Source organism: Lepisosteus platostomus, chromosome 9, assembly GCF_059453375.1.
Source record: "Lepisosteus platostomus isolate fLepPlt1 chromosome 9, fLepPlt1.hap1, whole genome shotgun sequence".
Classification (NCBI taxonomy): domain Eukaryota; kingdom Metazoa; phylum Chordata; class Actinopteri; order Semionotiformes; family Lepisosteidae; genus Lepisosteus; species Lepisosteus platostomus.
In genome coordinates this window covers 16625737-16649429 of record NC_142619.1, presented here as the reverse complement: position 1 = coordinate 16649429, position 23693 = coordinate 16625737, and the positions used below count along the sequence as shown (strand labels likewise).

General features: G+C 37.6%; 1 protein-coding gene across 2 annotated transcripts in view; it reads right to left on the bottom strand.

The window, feature by feature from the left end:
• The window catches only part of iqsec3b (IQ motif and Sec7 domain ArfGEF 3b), a 239637-nt gene extending 216534 nt beyond the window's left edge, over positions 1 to 23103 (bottom strand). For both annotated transcript variants that reach the window (XM_088646983.1, XM_088646984.1), the window contains exon 1: positions 22399 to 23103. In XM_088646983.1, coding sequence (XP_088503109.1) covers positions 22399 to 22922 — 524 coding nt within the window. In that variant the 5' untranslated portion in view covers positions 22923 to 23103. The remainder of the gene's footprint in view (positions 1 to 22398) is intronic.
• Positions 23104 to 23693: the final 590 nt, after the last annotated feature.

The window sequence follows — 23693 nt, the reverse complement described above, 5'->3', positions numbered from 1 at the left end:
TCCTCACCAACGGGATCACCGTGTGGTATGGCAACACCTCTTCGCAAGAAAGAAAGGCACTGCAGAGAATGGTCAATATGGCCCAGAAGATCATCGGCTGCGGTCTCACCAAGATTAAACAGCTCTATGAGGACCGCTGCCGTGGTAGAATTCTGGCCATCACAGAGGACAGTCACCACCCCGGGCATGAGCTCTTCACCCCACTGCCCTCAGGCAAGAGATATAAGAGCATACGGACACTTACCACTAGATTCTTCAATAGCTTCTATCCACAAGCAGTGAGACTGGCGAACACATTTAGCCATCCCCCTCGGACCACACCTACACCATCACCATCTACCTCATTGTAATTTATTTATTGTACGTCTCCAGTCATTGTTTACACGTCTGTATTGTTTATATTCAAACTGTCTGCATGTTTACTTGCACATTGTCTATTGTTTGTTTGTACATTGTCTTGATGCACTGTTTGCACTTTGTTTTGTTTTTTTTTACACTTGTTTTACAATTGAGAGACTTTCTGTAAGTAAGAATTCCATTGTACCAGCACCGGTTACATATGGCAATAAAGTTCAAAGTTCAAAGTTCAAGTCAAGTTCAAGTTAAAGAGTGAATCTCTGTAGGGTTTCTTGAGATATTTTGTCACACACGTTGTCCATGTCCCAGTGATGCTAGGACTTTTGAGACATAATAGGTTTGAAAATTATGCCTAAAGCAAAAAATAATCATACATATTGCATATCATAAAACCTTTGCTAATAGTGATAGCACCCCTTATTCATTATGAGGCATTATGAAAATGCAATATTAATGGACAAAAGCAGGTAAAATCCAGCATTTTACAGCATTTCAAGATCAATTTCTTGTTGTTTTTTTAGTTATATTTAAATGTAATTTTGGTTTACTATGTGATATGATATTTTGATCTAGTTTTTACACTCTCTGGTCAAGTGAGAAATAATACCAATCCTTTGCTTTGTTTTCACACCACATCAAAGTTACAAATTCAAATATTAATTTCTTTCAGCATGCAAAATCGTACCCTGTCTCAAAATATCTGGAATGTATCTGCAGTGTATTTCATATTTAAGAATATGACCAGATGCTTTGACTTGAGGAATGACAGACCAGTCAAGTGAATGAGGCAGTCACAACCCTTGAGCCAAAAGGGGTTCTGCACTGGCTGTGGCTGTAAGGTTGGTGAACTGAGCAAAGAACCCTTGGCAAGAAATCTGAAATCCCATAATTTATACCTTGATTAGCAGGAACTGGGATTTAATATTTCTCACACGTTTTCATTATTAGCTCCATTTACAACATACAGAGTTTGCATGAGCAGAGCTAATGGTAATGTCCAATGTGTTTGTTCGGCTTTTCTCCGGTAAGCCATTGCAACTCACGCTCCACTTTGCATTCCAAGCTTTTCTTGACTTTGGCAAGCTTTGCTTTCCAAAGATGACAGTGTGGATCTGAGTACTGAAAATAGCTCGCTAATTTGCCCAAAATAGAAAAGTGTGAAGCCAAGTGCTAAAATTCCTCTACCGCCATGTAAAAATAAATCACAAAGCTCCTTCAGGAGCTGTGTGTGTCAGGAGGCATTAAAAAGCAGCAGATGTGGTGATGGCAGGTAGGAGTGGAGCAGGGGGCAGATGGCAAAAAGAAGACACTGAGGCAATGTGTTATATCACAGAGAAGGCAGCAAGCAAACAAATCACAAACAAAGCAGCACCTGAATGACGTCGTGTTGCTTTGTGTTTTACCCTCTCTGCTGAGTGAAGGGATGAAGGAAACATCTCCTGAGACATTGCCTCATCATGCTGCACATCGGGTCCACAATCTAAGAGGGTGACGCATGGCTATGATTACTAAAAGAACAGTGTTTTAGTAGCACAGAGTTTTCCATGCCTATTCGCAACAGAGTATACCCCCTGGGGCATTACCTCTGTCAGATGGCAAGAACGAGTGCTGCTGAAACATACGGAGCTTAAAGCAGATTCTCCACAGCCTTGTCAACAACATCCCATTAAAATCAAAACAGCAGGGCCGACTTTCAAAAACTAACTTCCCAGATTTACTAATCGTCTATTGTGTCTGATGGGACTTCTTTCTCAGCACTGAATTGGTGACATAGGAAGCAAAGCAACAATTTCTGCATTCAGCAAAAGATTTTAGCATATTAAGCTACAGTAAGAATTTTTAAAAAAGTGTGTAAAAGGTAAATATGTCAGTCAGTGAAAAAAAACAAGACAAACTATCTCTGTCATTAGAAACAGGACAGGCAAACCAAGTGTAGAATCACTGTCAAATGGGAGGAAAGTTTGTGTTTTTTTAATCATTTTAGAAAATAGCAATTGACCTTACAAATTGTATCTAAAAACTGCATGACCAAAGCAGAAATATTCTAATAAGAGGAAATGAAGATGTCTTCCAACTTGCGATAGAAGTACTGTTACTACTACTACCATTTTTTTTTTAGTTTTAGCAATAGACACCACACTCTAAAGCAGCAGAGCATTAGATTTCTGCAGAACTTGTAGTTGGATACCATACTTGAGCAGCCATTTTAAGAATCACTGTCACGATCGCTACTCCCCCTCTTAGGGGCGCTCCAGCCCTTCCTTGTTTTGCCCAATTACCTGCACCTGTTTAGTTCTCGCCCCACCTTAAAAGCCAGACGCAGGCGTCACCCCGACGCTTCTCATTGAATCCCGTTTCGTGAGAGTCCGGGGTCCTGCCACGTCTGGCTCCGTTATGCTTTTAGTTCCCTGTTCCTGATTCCCTGCCCCGCCGGTCCCGACCCGGTTCTGGTTTTTAATTACTTTGGATGGATCCCCTGGTCTTGGACTCTGCCTCCCGTGTTGGATTTCCCTTCTGGATTTATGCTTGGATTGTTCGCCCCGGACTCACTTCCCCTGGGCACCTGCTCACCTCGGACACGCCCCCCTGTCTCCTGACCCACTCCTGCATGATATTTTTCCCTATTGTTTCTTCACCTTCCGGATCGTGTCGTCCGCATAGGGCCTGGAAAGAACTGTTCCCTGACAAGCACCTCTAAAGGGCTCAATCCACACAGCCAAGTGTGAGTCATAGCCAGTGCTCATTACACATTGTGAGTCGCATAACACCTGCTAGAGCATAAGGATGCACACAAAACACAACCATAATAATGGTCAAATGCTAACATACAGTATAAAATCAATGTAATGAAGAAACATTCAATTAAGTATGAATTTATTGCATCTGTATTTACCAATCTATTGTGTAAATGTGTAAAAAGACAAATAATCTAAATAAAAACTCAGGAGTTTTGTAGGTGCTTAACCAGTGTCTCTCAGACATTCAAAAAATGTAAATGTGCAGGTTTCTTCAAACAGGTATAATATTTCTGAACAAAATAGGAATTAATTACTTAAATAACATGAGGAGAATTTAAATAAATTTTAATTTATTTTATGACAGATTAAGTGACATTTCTGTTACCTACTGTAGCTGTTGGTAAAGCAGTCACACAATCTAAAGGTTGTAAGGTATCCTCATTACTGGCAATTCCACACAGCCAGCCTTGTTTCACTTCTTCAAAGCGACAGCCCTGATACCTCTTTGTCAGTCAGTGATTACATCAGCCTCAGATTCCTCTGTGACGTGGTCAGCCCAGCTGTCCACTAGAATCAATAAATAACAAAACCATTTGACACTGCAGGATTTTCCTGGATTGCGGGGAAAATTATATTTAAAAATGCCCCCATAGCAGATGAGCTGCTTGTAATAGCTTTTAAGGCACTGCTTAACCAGGATTAGGTACAGGCTGTGAGAAAATAAATTTAGACCTATCTTTTAATTTACATTAATCAGTTCACTTCCTCTTGAGATTTTAATTTAAAAATAAAACACACCCTGCTTGAGACAGTCTCAACTCACTAAAAATATTAGCTTCATACATTTTCCATACAAGAACATACATACAGTACAAGAACCCTTGGAAATCATATACTCTCTAATGTCCTCCTGTATGGGGATCACTGTATTTTTTATCAATCACATTTATTCTTGAACAAATACTATACCAGAAAATCTGTAGGAGACACAAAAGAACTCCTACATCCCTAAAGACACAAAAGTGGGAGATGAAAAGAATGAAGAAGAAATAAAGGAGTTACAAAAGGACCTACATACCACTGAGAACTGGGCAAATAAAACTTAATGTAGAGTAGTGTGAAGAATCAACATGCAAGAACACACATTGCATGTTGTATAACTTAGGGGCGGAGCTTCTTCGCAAGAAGGCAAAAAGGTTGTCTCTTTAAGAGCGTACAGGTGATCTGGCAAGTCATGTGAAGATGATACAATATACTGTTAAGACTTCAATTATAGTGTATACATTTTTATCACATTACACAAACAATCCTGTTCAAAGAGCAAAAGTGTTAGTTACTGTTGCAAAACATACATGTACTGTACAGTACTGAGAGGCTGAAATAAGTCTGTCCCTGAAAAGATCTGATGAAGTTTCTCCAAACCATTATTTTCTCCGAAGCATTATTTTAACAAAGACAGTGGGGATTAGATGACACAAAATTAAATAGATAGAAGATAGTAGACATTTCTTAATCAGATCTATTTTACTATTATGATGCAACAAAATGGAACAAGCTATTAGAAGTATTGTAGGATTTGTAGTATTGTAGTATTTACAGGCTACAAAGCAGGCAAGATAGACCAAATTCTTTCCTCTCATTTGTAACCTTTCCCATGTTACTATGCTATTTTTAAAATAAATGTTCATATATGATGGGTTTATTGTCTTAACTCAACTAGAAAAAGCTCATTTTAATTTTTATTTTAAAATATAAAGAAAATGTTTATGTGAAATAAATTATTATATTCTAATTTGAATTATCTACAGTCATTGGAAAAGTAACTTTCTAGGTGCTGTTATATAACCTGCAAATTTTAATTTGGGCTTTCTTCTACTTCATGTGGTTGTTCATGTGGTTTATTTTTAGCCTGACCTTTCAAGATGGTACAGAAAAAAAACAGATTTTTTTGAGTTTGCCTAAATGAGTCAAAGCCATTGGATGAAATGAGATGGATGAAATCCAGCTCCACTTTCACCACCTCTATTTGCTAGTTGCTAAATGAAGAAATTTTGGAAAAAAGCCTTTTTATCCCACAGATTATCAGGTCAGAATAAATGTGTATTTGCACTCTAACATTCCAGGCCTGAAAACAGGATTTATAACCAAATGGCCACTGAGAGAAATCCATCAAGCTGAAACCCTTACAATTCTATGGGATAATTCACTTTTAAGAAAAAAATGTATACGAGAGGTTAAGGTCAAGGATTTCAGAGACCTTCTGAGGTTTGAATCAATATAGTAATTAATTTTGCTGCACTGCTACACACAGTGTCCAGTCTAGCTCTCATGATAGAGTCATGCTGACTTGGCTATGTTGTAACTGAGCTTCTAGTCTGGGTTTTGAACAGCATTCATTCTTAAATTTACTGGTCCAAAGTTTAAATAAAACATGTCCTATATACTTTTAGGTTAATGAATTTGCAAAATGTCAGATCATGTTTGAAAGCACACTGTATGGCTTCATCTAAATGCAACAGGTATTTTATTAATGTGAGAGCTTATCATTATTTTCTATTACTTTAACACTGAGTATGAATTTCCTATAGTTCAAGAAATGCTGCTCTTTGAAATGCTATTCATTGATCTCTTAATTGTTTGTCATCTGTGCTGCTTGCGCATCAGCCTGATGCTGGGGAAAGTGTTCCCATCAAACAACAGCACTGTGAAGAGAAGCGGAGCTGCAGTCTGAAGCTTCAGACTACAGCTTCACTGCTCAAGAAGGCAAAGTGAAACTGAGTTAGCAGCATAGGACCTGACAGTGTTCAAGGCATCAAAATGTTTAAAGAATGCCTGAAGGTGTCTTGCACAGAGAGCCTCTGCATTCATGACTCCAACTCAATCATATACTAAAATGAAGAAAGCCTTTTCCTTAAAGGTTCAAAATGGATGTAACTGACCACTAGGTGGTCTAACTAGCTGTTCTAAATAGAAGGATGCATCATGGTCATTGTTATGGAAACTGATGAGGAAATACCTCTGAAAAGACTAATTAAAAATAATTTTAATAAAAATTTCATACAAAATTTATTATGCTCTGCTTTTACAGAAAAATAGCTGCACAGAATCCTGACCAAGGATGAATTCCTGTACAACACAGTGAAGTGTCTCTCTTTCTCTCTGCCTCGCTCTCTTCCTTCATGTAAGTTGTTTTTATTTTGATTTGCCACATCACTTACTTTTTGTGTCTATAACAGATAAAACATGATTGGTAGTAATAGTGAAAACTGCATGTCTATGATTGTGCATCAGTAAGGTCACGCTACATGGTTTTCAAGTTTAAATCTTAAATCACAGCAGTATGGCTCATGGCACCAGTGAGAGCTTAGCCCTTCATAAATTCATGCCAAAAATCATAGTGAGGTTACAACCCCCATAAATGATGATGGTCGAGATGGTTGTGGGGGGAGCCCATCCTGACAAGCAATGGGAACGAAGGAGGATACACCCGGGAAGGGATGCCAGTCCATCGCAGGGCAGACAGACTCAAATGCAGACATGCATTCACACCAGGGCCAATTTCCTAGAAGCCAACTACCCAACCGGCATGTCTTTGGCCTGTGGAAGAAAACTGGACTGCCTTGCCTGGAGATTTCCACAAGATCTAAATCCACAGAAACGTGGGGAGAAATGGGGAGAACATACAAATTCCATGCAGACAGCATCTCAGGTCAGGAACTGAACCCAGGGCCCCAGCACTGTGAGGCAACAATGCTAACCACTGCGGCACCATGCCATCCACCTATCAAAACATTTATCTCCCTAAACGTAAGCAGAAACTTCATTAAATACTTGGTCAAAAGAGGTGAGAGGTATACTGAAATCTATCATAATACTGTGGTTCTGAATGATGGTGAAGCTCCCAGATTTTACACTACAGAAAAGCAATGAGTTCAAGTTAAAGCCATGAGTCCTTAAAAAAATGATTGAAGGTTCTAAAGCTCCTACTGTTGTCATCGCCAATGACATGATCATCAGTTTGAAGCCTTCGTAATGGCTGACTGTCACATGAAGACTGATGGGATCGTAGAAAACAAAAAAGAAAACCGAAAAGTGATCCGTGAGCATTTTCACATCCAAAGTATAGACAAATGCCTTAAACATTCGCATTTCTATGCTTACAAGCATGGTTTATTGAGACGGGCACTGTGGGCATATTTTTTTAAAAAAGATATGCTTTGGGAGTGTCTAGAGGACGAGCTCTAAAAAAGGTCTCTTCCTGTTTGTCCATTTTTATGGCCAGCAGCCATATTACCCTGCAACTCACAACTGGCAACCCACTGAAGCTAAGCAGGTGTGAGCCTGGTTAGTACCTAGGTTGGTGGACCTCCTGGGAAAAACTAAGGTTGCTGCTGGAAAAAGTGTTAGTGGGGCTAACAGGTGGTGCTCACCCTGCGGTCTATGTGGGTCCTAATGCCCCAGTATAGTGACAGGGATACTATACTGTAAAAAGGCGCCGTCCTTCAGTTGAGACGTAAAACTGAGGTCCTGACTATCTGTGTCAAATCCAGGGGCGTTTCTCGAAAAGAGTAGAAGTGTAACCCCGGTGTCCTGGCCAAATTTCGCATTGGCCCTTACCAATCATGGCCTCCTAATAATCCCCATCTATGAATTGGCTTCATTACTCTGTTCTCCTCCCCACCGATAGCTGATGTTTGGTGAGCATTCTGGCGCACTATGGCTGCTGTTGCATCATCAAGGCAGAGTGTCCAGAAAAGCACTTTATAAGTGCAAGCAATTATTATTATTATTTTTATGAAAAGGATTGTTTACTGTCAGAAATGAGAACACTTGATGAGTACTCACACCTGGGCCTATCATGGTAGCAGAAATTGGTAGCAGAAATTGATCTGACTGGGTGATCTGATTGTAGTTAAAAAGTTGAATGATTCTGTTGCTCTGTTGAACAATTCTCTGTCCCCTCTCTTGGCATCATAAGATTCTGGGCTATCTTGATCAATGAAGGTCTTCAATCTACCACCAGTGGACAATATCATAATTTGTTTGGTGATTCAGTCAAAATTCTGATGAATACCTATATGCCATTCTACACTAATATTACAGAGAAAATATCATGCCGATATGATGATAAAAAACAATGCGAAGAGAAGGAAAAGAATGTTACCCAAAAAGGTTTACTTTTGGTTGACAATAATGTGACTACCAAATGGACTAACCGGGCCCAATGGCCTCCTCCCGTTTGTAACCTTTCCTATGTTCTTATGACTCTGCACAAGTCCTTTGTTGCTCAAGTCACCATTTGTGAATGCAACTTTGAGCACCTGAAAAGCCCAACTAAAAGAGCCATGCTAGACCAGTGTGATCACTGAAGGCTCACAGTTGTGGTATAAGGCTTTCATCTGATGGAAGTCTAAAGGCATCTACTGATGCACAACCTACAAGAGCCACCTGAAGAGTCCTCTTTTTCTAGCATAGACTAACAAAAAGAGGTCAAGAACAAGAGGTGTTATATGGGGCTAAGGGAGTAACGGGATACTGAGAAATATTAAAGGGCTGCTTAAAACAAAAGATTTAAATCTGAAGTTACCAATCTTTTCTGTAGTGGTTCTGTAGTATGATGAAAGCTTTTTTAATTTCCCATCACCTTTTTCTGACGTCAGTAGTAATTACCTTAATAGTTAAGGTAATACTTTAAGACATCGGGACTTATTAAATGTCAATAGAAACAACAGATGGTGGCAAAGCAATAATTTGGCTTCCTCATATTTTTGCAGGTGTCAGAGATGATGAAGTTGACTGACAGGTACTGCTGAATAACAGCAGAAATTGTAACTATTTCATGGAGCTTTCTGCCATTTATCATTCATGTGCTGTACTTGATAGCTTATAATATTAAAACTGCAGCATTCTTAAACATGAAACCTAAAAGTCTTCAAAAAATTCCATGAGTGGCATTTATATAAATGCCTGTGCAAAGTGTGTACGAAATGTTCTTTTAGATAGGTGTTCTTATCAATATAGCAATCAAGAACAGAAGTCTAAATGCATAGCATCCATTACAAATTCGATTATGAAAAAGTAAAATGCATTCAGGAACTGAATAATGACAATATTTCAGAGAATTCTGTGTCTATGCCTAGAAACCAAAAAAGCATATTATGTAAATGGGAATCATCACAGCATGAAAGTAAAGGCGGGCAGGACATTTTGTTCACAGGCATGTACTGTACAGGGCCTCAAGAATAAAATTGGTACCCAAAATTGTTCCTGAACTTGAACCATGAAGGATTATAGTAAAGTTGATATGGTATACAAAATGCTGGAAATAATAAATTAAAGATTTATACTCAATATAAAACAGTGTAACTGAATACATTTAATCCATTGGAATATTCTCTAAAGATACGGCACAAACATCATCAATAATTGTGCACCTACAGAGCCAACATCAGTTGCTTATCAAACATCACAGAAACCTCTACTTTAACTGACTGTTTTTTGAGAAACCCTGTCACGTTCATAAACCCCTCCTCTTAAGGACACTCTTCCTTGTTTTTTACTCATCTCCCGCATCTGCTCCCTGCTCCAGCCCCCTTTCAGTTCACCTTAAAAGCCAGATGTGCACTCTGATTAAAGAAGCAACCTAAGATCTCTGCCTTGAGATAAAGTTAGCACATCTAAATAATGAACGGGTCATATGTAGACACATACAGAAGAATGCATACTGTCGGGAAAATACAACACACATAGCATTACATACAGTAACACTAAGAAATAAATAAAGACTGCATAGGCACTGATAAAGAGTGCCTATGATGCACAGAAACACTCAGACACTAACACATTTTCTGAAAAGAAAATGCCCATGCTTGCTCTCATAAACCAAGAAGCATTCAGACTCCGTGAGAAATCTTAAATGTTACACACATGCTAACCCACTTAGAACCAAAGACACAAAAGCAACATTAGTGGGGTTAAAGAGCACAATATGCCTTCTAAATCATCTAAACATACCTATCAATTAAAACACAACCTAGAAATATATAGATATATACAAACTAGTCATGTTGTAGAATGGTAGCTGTCAAAAATACAGTGCTGAGATAAAAATTTAAAAATATGTTAGTGAACCCCAAGATAAATGTGGAAATTTCAGTTTTATTATGATAGTCTTGTTGACTGAAAATAGTTTTTATCCAAATATCTGGTAGGGTTTATAGTAACCAATTCCATCCCACATGAAACAAAATGATGAGTTAAACAAACAATGACTAATTAAAATACAAGGAATGTTGAAAAGTAAGTGAATCCCTAGTTTCATGAGCTCAGTTACGGGAATAATTAAAATCAAGTACTGAAATAATTATGTAGTTCTTGGGGGCTTGGTCTGGAAGACCTCACCTTATATAAAGTCAGAAGCATTGTGAGTTTGGGTTTCACCATACAGCTGTATGGAAACAATGGAAATGATCTATGGAAATCTCTAAAAAGAGTTATTGATGCTCATCAGTCCAGAAAGGATAACAGAACCATTTCTAAAGATTTGGGACTCTACCATGTGATGACGGTGATGGTCAAGTGGGACAGTCTAACCAGCCATATGCCCCTGTGCAGGAGGGTATCCAACAAATTTTAAAAAAATACTGGCTCTTTAAGAGAAGTGTAGAAATGATAAAGAATCATGATAAATGATAAAAAAAGATTATCATAAATCCAAAAATTAATCAATAGTTTAACCTTTTCCTCTGAAACTATGTTAAGACTACAAATAGAGAAAGTTTAAGGCCACAGTCACTTTACCCAGGATACCATCCTACCCTCTCCCCAAGAACAACCTGGAAAATCATCCAACAAGTTAGAAAGAACCCCGCAGTTACATCCAAAGAACTCACACCAAAGAGGTAGTGACTGTTTATGACTCAGTTTTCAGAAAATGACTGTATAAGAATGGTGTTCATGGACGGACAGCAAGAAAAAAAAACCTGCTCCCCAAAAAGAACCCTGTTTGTCTAACTGAAATTTGCCAAAGAGCACAACACTTGGATCCCAAAGGCTTCGGGAACAATATTCTCTGGACAGACAAGTCCAAGATAGAACTCTATGATCTCAATGAGAAAAGAATGTTTGACAAAAACAAAACACTTCTTTTAAACAGAAGAACCAGATTCCAACTGTTAAGCATTTTGGTGGGTGTGTGATAATTTCAGGCTGCTGTTCCTGCTTAAGGACCTGGAAGGGCAGCCATCATTGATACAACCATGAATTCTGTGCTGTATAAGAACATTTTAGAGCAGATTGTCAGGCCATTCATCTGTAACCTCGAGCTGAACCAAAAGTCGGTCTTTTGGACCCTAAACATACAAGTATATATACAAAATAATGGCTGCAAGAGAATAAATTCCTTGTTTTGCAATGGCCTAGCCAAGGTCTGGACCTACAGTTAAGCCCATCTAAATGTTGTGGCAGGACCTAAAGCAAGCTGTCCATGCAAAGCAGCCCTCAAATGTTGAAGGAGTTCTGTCGGGAAGAATGGGCCAAAATTCCACAAATTACTCAAATCAGATGGTTAGAGGAAACTTTTAGTTTTAGTCATTCCTACTCAATGGGGTGCCAGCAGTTACTGAATCTAAATGTTCACACAGTTTGACACACATGAATATTGAATGTTGCAGTTTATGAGGATAAATAAATGTTGTTTTTTATCCAAAAAAGATTATCATACAGTGTGTCATTTGTTTGATCAGGTTAACCTTGTGTATTATTAAGACTTATATTAAGCATTTTATTATAATAATTATATTATATTTATTTATTATATTTAATATTATATTTACATTAAGACTTATATTAAGCTTATATTGACATTTTAGGTTTCAAATAAGTGAAAGTACTAATAGTATATTTATTAAATTCTAAACTAATTCTACTAATTCCACTTATTCTATAATCAATTACAATAAATATCAAGACAACTGAATAATACACTTAAAAACACTTTTATTACACAATACTTCTGAATAAAAGAAGAACATAAATTGTTTATAATTCTTTAGCATATTCCTGTACTGTACCTCTCCTAAACTTTAAAGAATATTACAGCAACAATAACATGATATAACATAAAATGTTAATTTGTGTCAATGTATAGAATTAAAGATAGGTTAAAAGATAGGTAGAGTTAGTAAAATCATATTTTTTTTAAATCCAGATGTGTATGTTCTTGTAGTGTTTTACTATCTTGATTCTTGGCTGAGACACTATTATTAACAAATGGTAACAATACACACTAACCAAGAAAGAAACAAGAAATCAGACATGTGTAGCTATGCTGGAAGAGGCAGCTTTTTTTGACAATTATTATTTTTTGAAGTCATTTCTGCAAATGCAAAGTAAAGCATTGATATAATAGTAAAAAATAATGTGGTTTATATGTCTACAGTATATAAATAATATGGTCACTTCATCCTTTTTTTTCATCCATTGTTTCATCCATCCTCCACCATTACATTTCTACCATTTGTATTATTCATGATATACAGTATTATTATCATTATTGTTAAGAATAATTCTGCTTCGGGAGTTGTATTCACTGAAATATAACCCACACTCCTTCCCCACAGTTTTAATTAAGCTACTGTTGATCAGAAGCAGGAAGGTAATGAAACAGGTGACTCACACACTTGGCTAATAAAGCCAAAGATAACTTCTGTAACTTCATAATTAAACTTTAGCAGCATGAAAGATGAAAAATAACTATATTTTAAGAGTATCGCTGTGCCAAATTAATGTATAAGACCACAGAGCTCAAACGATTTGTCCCCATAATAAATTTTCACAACAGAAATGCTGCAAAATAAATGTACAGTGTATTAAGTCAAATTCCAATTACCAAGTTTAGTCCATTTAGTCAGTCATCTGCAAATGAAAACACTGATGTTCAATGGAAAACCCACCAATAATCACCTTCAATGGATGTGGTGTGGGCTGTTGCTGAGGCTTCAGAGAGAAATCCCTATGAAAGAGGAATAGTGAGATCTAGGCTTCCTGAACTGAACTGGTAGACCTTAATACTGCACATGAATATTCATTTCTCATCTGATTATTTACTCTTACCATTGAAGGTTTCTCTGGACTCCAGTTAATGGGAAATGTGTACAATGACCAGTAAAAATAGCAAAATAATAAGTAAAAGTGCCATTAATCAAATGATTGAATATCTACTAGCATTTAAACATCAAACAAAAACACAATTTAAAGTCAGAAGCTGAGCACACACATGTATGAAGACTTCACTGAAAATAATGCTCAGATATTACCGCATTTGTTTATGAAGATTAGTAATTTGCTTCCAGTGGCTTTTAATCCTTTATAACATATTAAAGACACAGTTCAAAGAATGATATCAGGATTTCACCCTCATGTATTTACTATTTTAAAAAATTAATATAATTTTGTCTTTCTTTTAAACAGTTGAAATGGGTAATTATTTTTGTTAAGTACAGTATGTAATAAACAGTTCCACCACAGGTCACAGGTGTCATTAACTGGGTTTAGGCCATAGAGCTCAGCTCCAGGTGAGTGCCTCTACTGTCCTACTACATGCCTCACAAATGGAGCTCTTTGATCTTGGAAAGTCAAATTTGACCCCTCTTTAGAGAGCTATGGAACCAATGGACAGAACCACCAATAGAACTGCCAAATGTTAATTTAATTAATAATTAGATGCCATTATTCAATCAATAGTCAAATGATAAATATTGACTTACATAGCACAATAGCATGATTAAATTAATTTATTTGGTAGGTTGATTGTGTTGTATAATTTAATTATTATTTGCTTTATTTGGTGAATAATGAATGTGGAGAAATTAACAAACAGGTCAGACACAATAAAGGGATACATGCCCTTTTGACATATGGCTCTAGTGCATGTTGCTTATACCATATAGTCATAAATACCCTGTATGAGGGTTTTTTTGTTGAAAGTTCTTACAGTGATCAAAATAGCAACGGCCATGGGGTTGTAGCTACGCCACCAAGTGAGAAACTCATCATGTATGCAGTTCATCTTGTACTTTCATTTCTGGCAATTCCCTTATCTGGGCTCCTAGAACTGGTCTGTGCAGGATGAAACAAGAAAACGTCATGGCACACTGCAAGGGTCAATTAAGTACAGCAGTCAAGAGGTGATGTAAGCTTTAAAGTGAGGTGAATCCCCTGAGAGGCTGTGTAAACGCCTAAGGATTATGTGTCAAGGGATACAGAGATATCAAATGCAGGGATAAAGTCAAAGGAATGCTGTAAACATTGTGTATGAATCTGAAAGAAAATAGGTGGCCTCAAGCTCTGTAAAAAATCTCTAAGCACCCCACAGCCAACTTTGATAAAAGGGAGCAGCCTGCCAGCACAAGCTGAATGAAGACCACAGACCCATCAAGAAGAACTAGAAGAAATATCAAGTCTCACAAACCTCTGATTGATATTCTGGTCAAAGGCTCATATCATATCATGCCTTGGGGCAACCTTGTTCTGAAAGGCGCTATATATAAATAAAATGAATTGAATATGTGAAAAAATAGTTTTTTATTCTATAGCGAAAACAGAAATGACATGGTTGGGCTGCTACAGTTGAGGGCCTGGGTGCTTTTTGCGGCATCCCTCCCCCTTAAAGAGGGCTCAATAAATGTATCCATTACAGCAGAAACATTATATGTTTCCAATTAACAATGAAATTCTGAAGTTCCCTGCAATATTCTACAACGTTTCTTCATATAAATAAATACAGCGAAAAAAAGCTTAGTTACTAATATTCATAGATCCAAATAGAGCCAAAGAATATATAAATGCTAAGTACTGCTCAGTAGGTGTTTAATATAGAATATATCTAGCAACAACGCAAAAGAAACGTAACGAACAGTTCTTTCCGGACCCTATGCGGACGACACAATCCGAAGAAGTGGGGAAACACTAGGAAAACGTCATGCAGGAATACGGGGCTGAAGCAGGGGGGCGTGTCCAAAGTGCGCTGGTGCACGGGGGAGGTGTGGCCGAGGCAAACAATCCAAAAGTAATCCATTGAGGGAATCCAAATACACAAGAATAAGTCCATAGCCAGGTGATCCATCCAAACACGGAATTAAAAACACGAGCCGGGTCGGAACCGGCGGACTAGGAACAGGAACAGAGGTTAAAACCTTAACGGGACCAGGCGCTTCCAGGTCCCGGACTCGCACGGTGCGGAAACCAGATGCAGAGCCAGGATGAGCGTCAGCGCCTGGCTTTTAAGGTGGGCTGGGTAAAAGGGATCAGGTGCACAGAATGAAGTCTAAAGTGAAAGGGCTGGAGCACCCTTAAGGAGGGGGGACTATAATCGTGACAAGAAATAATACAAAGCATGATAAAGAGGCATACTGTAGGAAGTGGCATTTCCGGGCACTCAAGTTCAATTATTAATGGAAAATTATGTAAAACCATACAGTCTAAAACTGAGTCTGCCAACTTCCATCCTGCATCGTGAGGGTGGCTGCCCCTGGGATGTTTATAAAATAATGGAAATATGGCAATATATAAAGAGTACATATCTGTTTTAAAAATGACAAAAGTAGTAGTCTTTACAGCAAAACACAGCACTGTAATAGGGAAATATTTGTGTCTTTTTTAGAATTATAACAATTGCTGAGATATGCACGAGACTCCTCCAGGTGCTCTGGTTTCTACCCACAGTCCATTGTGTCTGTGTGTGCCCTGTGATGGACTGACGTCTCGTCCAGGGTATATTCTGTCTTGCACCAGTTGCTTGCCTGGAGAGGCTTTGGCTACCCCTATAAAATGGTTTGGAAAATGGATGGATGTTTGAATATGTAGAATGTTTTTTCATCCCAAACATTCCCTTATCACTTCACATGTAGGAAGTGATCCAGTACATCCAGCACTGAGGTGCGACACATGCCTCTGTGATGTATGGAAAACATTATGTGTCTACAGCTCCATCATACAGAAGATTCAGTGAGAAATCAGAAACTGCTTCATCATTTATATTAAGGGGTTTTGATAAAACATAAATAGAATTGAGAAAGACTAAACAGAGTCAACATCTCTTCTCTTACGAACAGTAAGATACAGGATCTTTAATGACCAAGTAATCAAGTCCTCAGTTTAACATCTCATCCTAAGGACTACACCTCCTATAACACAATGTTCTCAGTTATCATCCTGGGGCACTGGTTAGAAAAAATTGCTCCAAAGAGAAGAGTGCCACCTACTGATACACTAACAGCACTTATAATAGTAAACTGGCAACTATTAGGGGTTCCCAGGGCTGACCAGTACCAGTCTTGTTCAGCTTTTGGATCTGGCTACATGTTGATCATACCATTGTATTGTATGTTTTATAATTTTGGAGGACAGGATATTTTTTAACTTAATATTGAGATATACTGTATTTTCTTGCTAATAATGATCTGAGTTTGAGGCTACCATTACTTTAGACACGACAACAGAATGTGTTCACTAAAGCCCCATTATCAATAATAACATTAACCCTTTATGAATAAAGCCTTGTGCTAGGAAATCATTTTTTGATGTAAAGTATTTCATTATTAGGCGTATTCTCGGTTCTGATTTTTGGCGTTTTAACTAACACACAATTTTGTTGACAAATTCTAGTTTTCCATTCCGACAGCACATACTGTAAGAGAAGGTAGCATGCTTGCAAAGATATACTTTGTTAATTCATTCAACTTCAAACTTCAAACTTTGTTTTTACAGAAGGCTCTGCATTCAGAATAAATATTAGAGTATGACATTCATAATAAACAAGACTTATGGAGTCTGAAAGAGTGGCAACCGTATTATTATGCAGATTATATGAACCATAATCAGCAGGGGCATCGGAAAATAGATATGCCCTTGTTTGGATATATTCATCTTCAGACATTAAAGTAATATACTGTAGTATATCAGGTAGATATTTTGTAAAGCTTTTCTGTACTGCAAGATACTTTCATGACATATGCATCACAGTGTTTTCTCTCCCTGCATTGCTTTGCATGATGTCAAGTGCACTGGCATTTCGAAAGGCTGCTTGTGGCATTCGTGTCTAACATTGACGTCAAGCAGCCCCCACAGAAAACAAGATCATGACTTTCACAGCATTTTTATCACTAATTCCCCTGCATTTAAAAAAACTGGACTTTGCAAACCAATATTTTATAGAAGTTACTTCACACCACCAGCCTTTGCAGAAAATTAAGAGTAATATTACTAATTTGGGGCTTGAATGGTGCTTTAATGTACCAACACTGATTGCAAATAACATTGTCAGCGAAAAAATTGTGCAACATTAAAAATGGCAAACTGTGAAAAAGGTTCTTATCTTTTATTAGTATTTAAGCTCACCTACTATAATTTGTTGACTGTCTTAAATCTTAAACATTGCCAATCTACTTATGACAAAATCTTTTAAAAATGCATCAGATCCAGCTGCACTGAATGGTGTGTCAGGATTTTTCATGTCTCAGCCACTCTAAAAATCTAAATCTGGAGTATTGTAATAATATTGCAAAGGTTCTTGGAGAAGCATACATTAACAGATATGGAGGAATCTTAGAAGTGTAATTTAAGTGGCTATTTCAAGGATATTTGACACGGTTATATGGCTACACACAGTTTGATGGGGTCTGGCAGGCTGGAGACAGCTGGTAGATCTTGTGCACCAACCAGAACAGTGATTTGATGGGACGGTATCATATCAGTTAGAGCTTTGACTGGCCACTAGTTGGTACTAATGCCCTTTTTTATCATTACAGGATTAAAGCAAAGACAGCTGACTAAGTGATTCAAAATATGTGTAAGGATGAACATGTCATCTTCCCTTCTCCCTCTCCAGTGGAGCTGTTGTTACAGTATGTTGGTTTGAATAAAAAATATACTTGAACTCAACTACCCAAATGTAAATGGAGGGAAAATTATTTGTGAATTCTAAATCCCTTTAAAACAATCCTGTCTAAATTGTATGACTAAGTAACATATACACATTAATGATGGCAAAACGAAGGGAAATCTAGCAAAATTGTATTGTTAATGAGCTCTGTCTTTTGACATTCTGCCACTTCTGAAATTAAAAAACACTTCATAATTTAGTTGTTATCACATTGTTTAAAAAGTGATGATCTAGTCACAAACCACCAGAGCAGGAGAAAAACTCATAGTGATATCATTTAAATTTAACAATTTGTTTACTATGCACACACAATTCAAATTGTGCTTTGCTCACTAACTATTTTACAGTATATACAGTACTAGCATACAATAATGACCAGCTATTATGTATTCCAAATATAAACTTTATTTTACAAAATAAAACAAATGAATTGTAAAAACAAGAAGGCAGGTAACAAAACTACTTACAATACTTGGAATATTACTATATAATATTACTTATAATATTAATATTACAAAATTAGATTACCTATAATATTACAACAAATCATGTTGTTCTTCATGCATTTCTGTGAACCATTGTTTATCATATACTTAAAAAATTATTAGAAGAACTTAAAAATGGCATTTCACATCATCCAGATTTTAAATGAAATTACTTTCCTCTTGTAGGACTTTCAGTAAATTTACATCATAATACCTTTTGTCTTCATTGTTTGTGGCAGCTTCTCCTTCATTTGTTACTCCTGACCTAACAAAATGCTTACAGAAAGATTCAGCACCACGGAAAGCTCCTTCAACATACAGTACAGTATTAACTGAAAACTGTTGCCCATACTGGAAGATATTTTGATCTTCAAAACCACTGTAATCCCTGTAGCTCATAGAGTATCTGAAAGTAAAGACAACTATGTATGCGATTACTATAGTGGCAGTATATAAGATGAAATGTGATTGCTTATGAAACCTGCAGTGGAAATTATGATACAGTACATTGGACAGTCTAATTCTCCACAAATTTATAATTGTTTTGTCTGCAAAAGTACTGCAGTACTGCCAGTACTGTATTTATGGGGTATTTTGAAGCTGGCTATACTACTAAAAGCTGTTATCATTTTAATTCACCATTAATATTTTCCAAAACAAAAAAATGTACTGTATAATATCTGTGCCAGAAAATGTTGAGGGTTTATTTGTGTCATAGCTCACATGAGTAAAGTGTGGCACCACTAAAAAAGCCCTTGTAATACCTCATATTTTAAATGAACTGGATTTCAGAATGACATTTGCAACACCAGTATCTGACCTCCATCTAGACACAGTAAGGAGAAGAGCGATTTGACCATTAGCTGGTCACATGAGAGGAGCGTCTCTCTCATCTTCGTCCCCTATAAACACAAATGGTTTTGTTACTTACCCTATTACATGCTGCATAGCCTCTATGGGACTAACACATAGGGTGGAAAAATAATCTATTTCTTAATAATGTTTTTGTTGTTGATGTTTTGTATTACTTGATTTCACTATGTTAGTCAATCAAGAACATATTCTCATTTACAATGAAAACCTGGAGACTCATATATACTCATTTATACATCAGTGTGCTTACTAGGGAAACAAAGAGCTACCCAATGCAAGGATATGACAACAGTCTCACCTGGGTGTTAGACCCATGACCCTCTGTTCCTCCTTCTGTTGCGGAGTCCAGAGTTGTTACCACTGCTCTACGTCTTGCTGCAGTACACATATGACTCCACATAATGCCAAAAATAATACCAGTCTCTCCACGCAGCCACTGACTCTTTGTCAGTTTGTTGTCTTTGAAAACCGCAAGCATACAACAAACTGCCAATCAATATCTAGCATTCATCAGCAGGCGCCAACACTTTTATTCACTGATTAAATGTTTACTACTCCAAGGCTATACAATAAAGCGGGGTTTCTCTCCCAGGGAAATATCAATAAGTCATCCACAGTTTAAGGGGCCATTTTTGGTACAATTATTTCTTACATATTTTGCCTGCATTACTACCAATGCTATTTATGAAGGAGGTACTACTTTTTACAGTACATGTTATATTGTAAAAATAAGAACCATAACTGCAACAGAAAATATACAACATTTTAAAAATTTGGAAAAGCATTACTTAATGTTAACCATAGACAATGGGAATATAAAGCAATTCTAACATATATCCACACAATCTCACAGAAATCCACAGCTACATCATAGTATGAGGCAGCTGCAGAACAATATACTATTGTTGTATTATTTGAAGAGGTATTGAGATTTTGAAAAGGCCTAGAATGATCTAGCAGGGATTTACTTGATTGTGAGAGAACATCATCTTTTGAATTTGGGAAAATGGACACCTACCCTCCCAAAAAGAAGAAGTCTCAAGCTTACACCACCTCTCAGAAATTCACAGCAAAAGTCACAGTAAAGGCTATAAAGGCATGATCAAATTATAATACGAAAAAGGACTGTGCAATGTATTACAATCAACAGACATGTTTTAACTATAAATACAGTACAAACATTTTGTCACGGACGTCCAAAGGGACTAACCGTGTGGAGCAGGAGAGCAGAAGAAGACCCATATGCGTAGCGGCGAGACGGGAAAAAGGCCTGGGCTCATTAGTGCAAAGAGTTCAGGAATGCCGTATAGAAACCTATGCCCTCAGGGAGCAGACGTGGGGCGCCCTGGTGCTAGGCGGGTCTCAGGACATCCGAACGTCAATGCTGAGCGAGGACAGAGTGCAAGACCCGGAAATATATAGCCCAAGGGAAAAAGAGGGACAGGAAGGACAGCAGACCGGAAACTAGGGACAGGACAGAGAAGGAGCGCCCTCTGGCTGCAGAGGGCGTGACACATTTTTAGAACAGAAAATATCAATATTAACATAAAAGTACCCTTTAATGGACTATCCTGTCTTGTTCCGCACTAACCTCCAGCAAGTTTCTTATTGGGATTCCTACATTGTTTGTTGTTTTTTTGTCAGTTCATACTTTACTACTGTATGTGATCTACAGTTATTCAGTCTCTCAAAAAACAAATATCAGCAAGCACAAGTTTTTACACAACAGAAAAATAAAGAAGCGAGTAATTAAAAGTAATTTCAAAGAGCAGTTTTCCCTTTGATGCAATATCTTCACTGTGACTGAAAACAACGTAACAGCAATCTTAGTCATGCCTTGAAAAACTGAAACCCTGTATGAAAACTCAAAGAATGATGCTCTTTCTTCGCATTTATACAGTACATCATACAAAACTGCTATAAGCTAAGAAATAGGTAGTATTGTATAGTTATGAGTCATAAATTGTCTTTTTAGTAAACCTTTGGATTCATCAAGCATTAGTCTTTTACTACTGTTTTAAACATATGTATCCCCATACAAGAATTACCTTTAGTTTGTAAAGCTAATACATTCCATACATATTAATTACAAAGATAACACTTAGTATATGGATATATATGCTGTTTTCTGTAATGTCTTGATACTTCTACTTACTGTATTAGAATAAAAACTATACAGAGCATTCTGGAAAGGAAGCTTCCTTAAAACAAATTATTTTTCCTTTTTAATGGTTTATCTATCAGAGGGTGTGTATACGGAATTCACATAGTATGGTGAACCTTGTTAGGGAAAATACTCCTATTATTACACTAATTTACACAAGCGATAAAAGTAGGTTTTAACTACAATTACAATGAACAAAACGTACGACGTTGATTCTAAAGCTGTCAGAAACGTACCTATGAAGTCCTACGTTGTCATTGGATTTGACTGTTCTGACATAAAACACTGTTCTTTGAACACAAATTATGTCATTTTTTATCATCTTTTGTTTTAAGTTTAAAGTTGTGACTTCAGGATTAATGGACAATACTTTCTCTAACACACCTTTGATAATTTGATTCGTGGACTTAACTGCGTCTTTAAAGCAATTTTTCAAAGCTCTGTCGGTATCGAAGCTATTTTATGATTTTGCTTTTCAACCTGATAACATTAATTCAGGAATAATTAATGCTATCCCTAAGGAACAAGCACTTCAACTTGATAAAGAAAAATGTTATATGAATGCTATCGGGAAGAGCATGAATCATTTCGCGTGAGCTACAACCACATATGTCGGGGTTTGCTTTGACACAAGTGAAAGAGAAAACCAAAAAAAATCATTATGTTATTAACGACACTACCCCGTCGTCGTAGTAATAATGATAATAACTCTCCATTGTTTTTACGCACTAAATAAGCAAACATTAAAGTAGGCGTCAAAACAAAACAAAATTACCATTCCGATCAAGGAACGACATATACAACAAAATGTTAATTTCGTAGGGTATAAAATCAACTCACTCCGGTTTCCTTGCGATTCCCACAGCCCTGCAGAGTGTTGTGGGTGTCTGTGGGACGAGAGACTTGCAGCACGGGCTTCTCCTCTCCTCCGCTGGGTCTGGGCTCGACTGTCCCGGTTTAGGGGACGGAGGCGAAGCGGGCACCAGTTGCAGCTGCTGCTGCTGATGTGGCGGCGGCGGAGGTGGAGGGGGATGTTGAGTCTGTGCCGGTAAAGACTGAATCTGCTGTAGCTGAGGCTGACCGGAGTGGGCTCCTGCTTTATTCCCCGGGTGCTGGTGCAGTAACACGGGAGGCTGCGGGCTGGTGCTACGAGGGGAAAGGTGATGATGATGGTGGTGGTAGTGATGGGGTTGGTGATGGTCCTTCAGCTGCCGATTCTCGCCGATCAGTTCCTCCACCTTCCTCTCGAGCTCGTCTATCCGCTGCCTTTGCGTCTGAATCAGACTCTGTTGGTTTTGCACAATGGTGGTTAGTTCTTTCAGATATAGGACGGCTTTCATAGGATTATCTAACAGGCTCTCCATACCTGATTTAAATCGCCTGTTTTACTTGTTTCAGTTTTTTTTTCCCTTTTCAAATATTTTATGCCTTTTGCTGAGAGTAGATTGATGATGCTCCCCTCTTCCGTCTCTCTGCTGTTTGCACGAAGCGCTGGGGTACCTTTTGCCCTCGTCTTTGCTGTGAGGATACGAGGAATGGTACTGATGCGAGAGATTTGTGGAAGAGGGGGCTGAAGGAGGAGTCAGAGTGGGTTGTGTGATGTCAGCACGCCCAAGCGTGTTTTTTTAATATTACAAATTATATTTATATTCCATCCAACTTTAATTGTGTAATTAATCATTTAAGGCTTAAACGTTTTCGTTGCTTATATTACAAAACGTACTTATCTTTGAAAGGCAGAGCAACCACTGTCTTAGGTTGTTTTATATCATTATTAACGATCAAGTCTTTTATCAGAGACATTGTAAATACTGTAGTAGCGATTATTGTACACCACACACGTCTCCATATAGTTGAAAATAGTATTCTCGGAGCATTTAGTCCTAGACCAGGAGAGAAGACAGAAATGACAAATCACAACTTTAACTGTTGCTAATCTCCGAGTTAAACGGGTTCTGTCTGGAATTAGTGAAAGTGTCACTTGAGAACTCTGCATGAACACCCAATAAGGCTGATGGAAGTTGTTCAGTGAAAAGCCGCTAAATCAAATATTTATTTCAAGATTAGATACACTTGTATTGATCAATCAAGCAGGTCTTTTTTTCAGTTAAATCAACTTTGGTCCCTGAAGACAG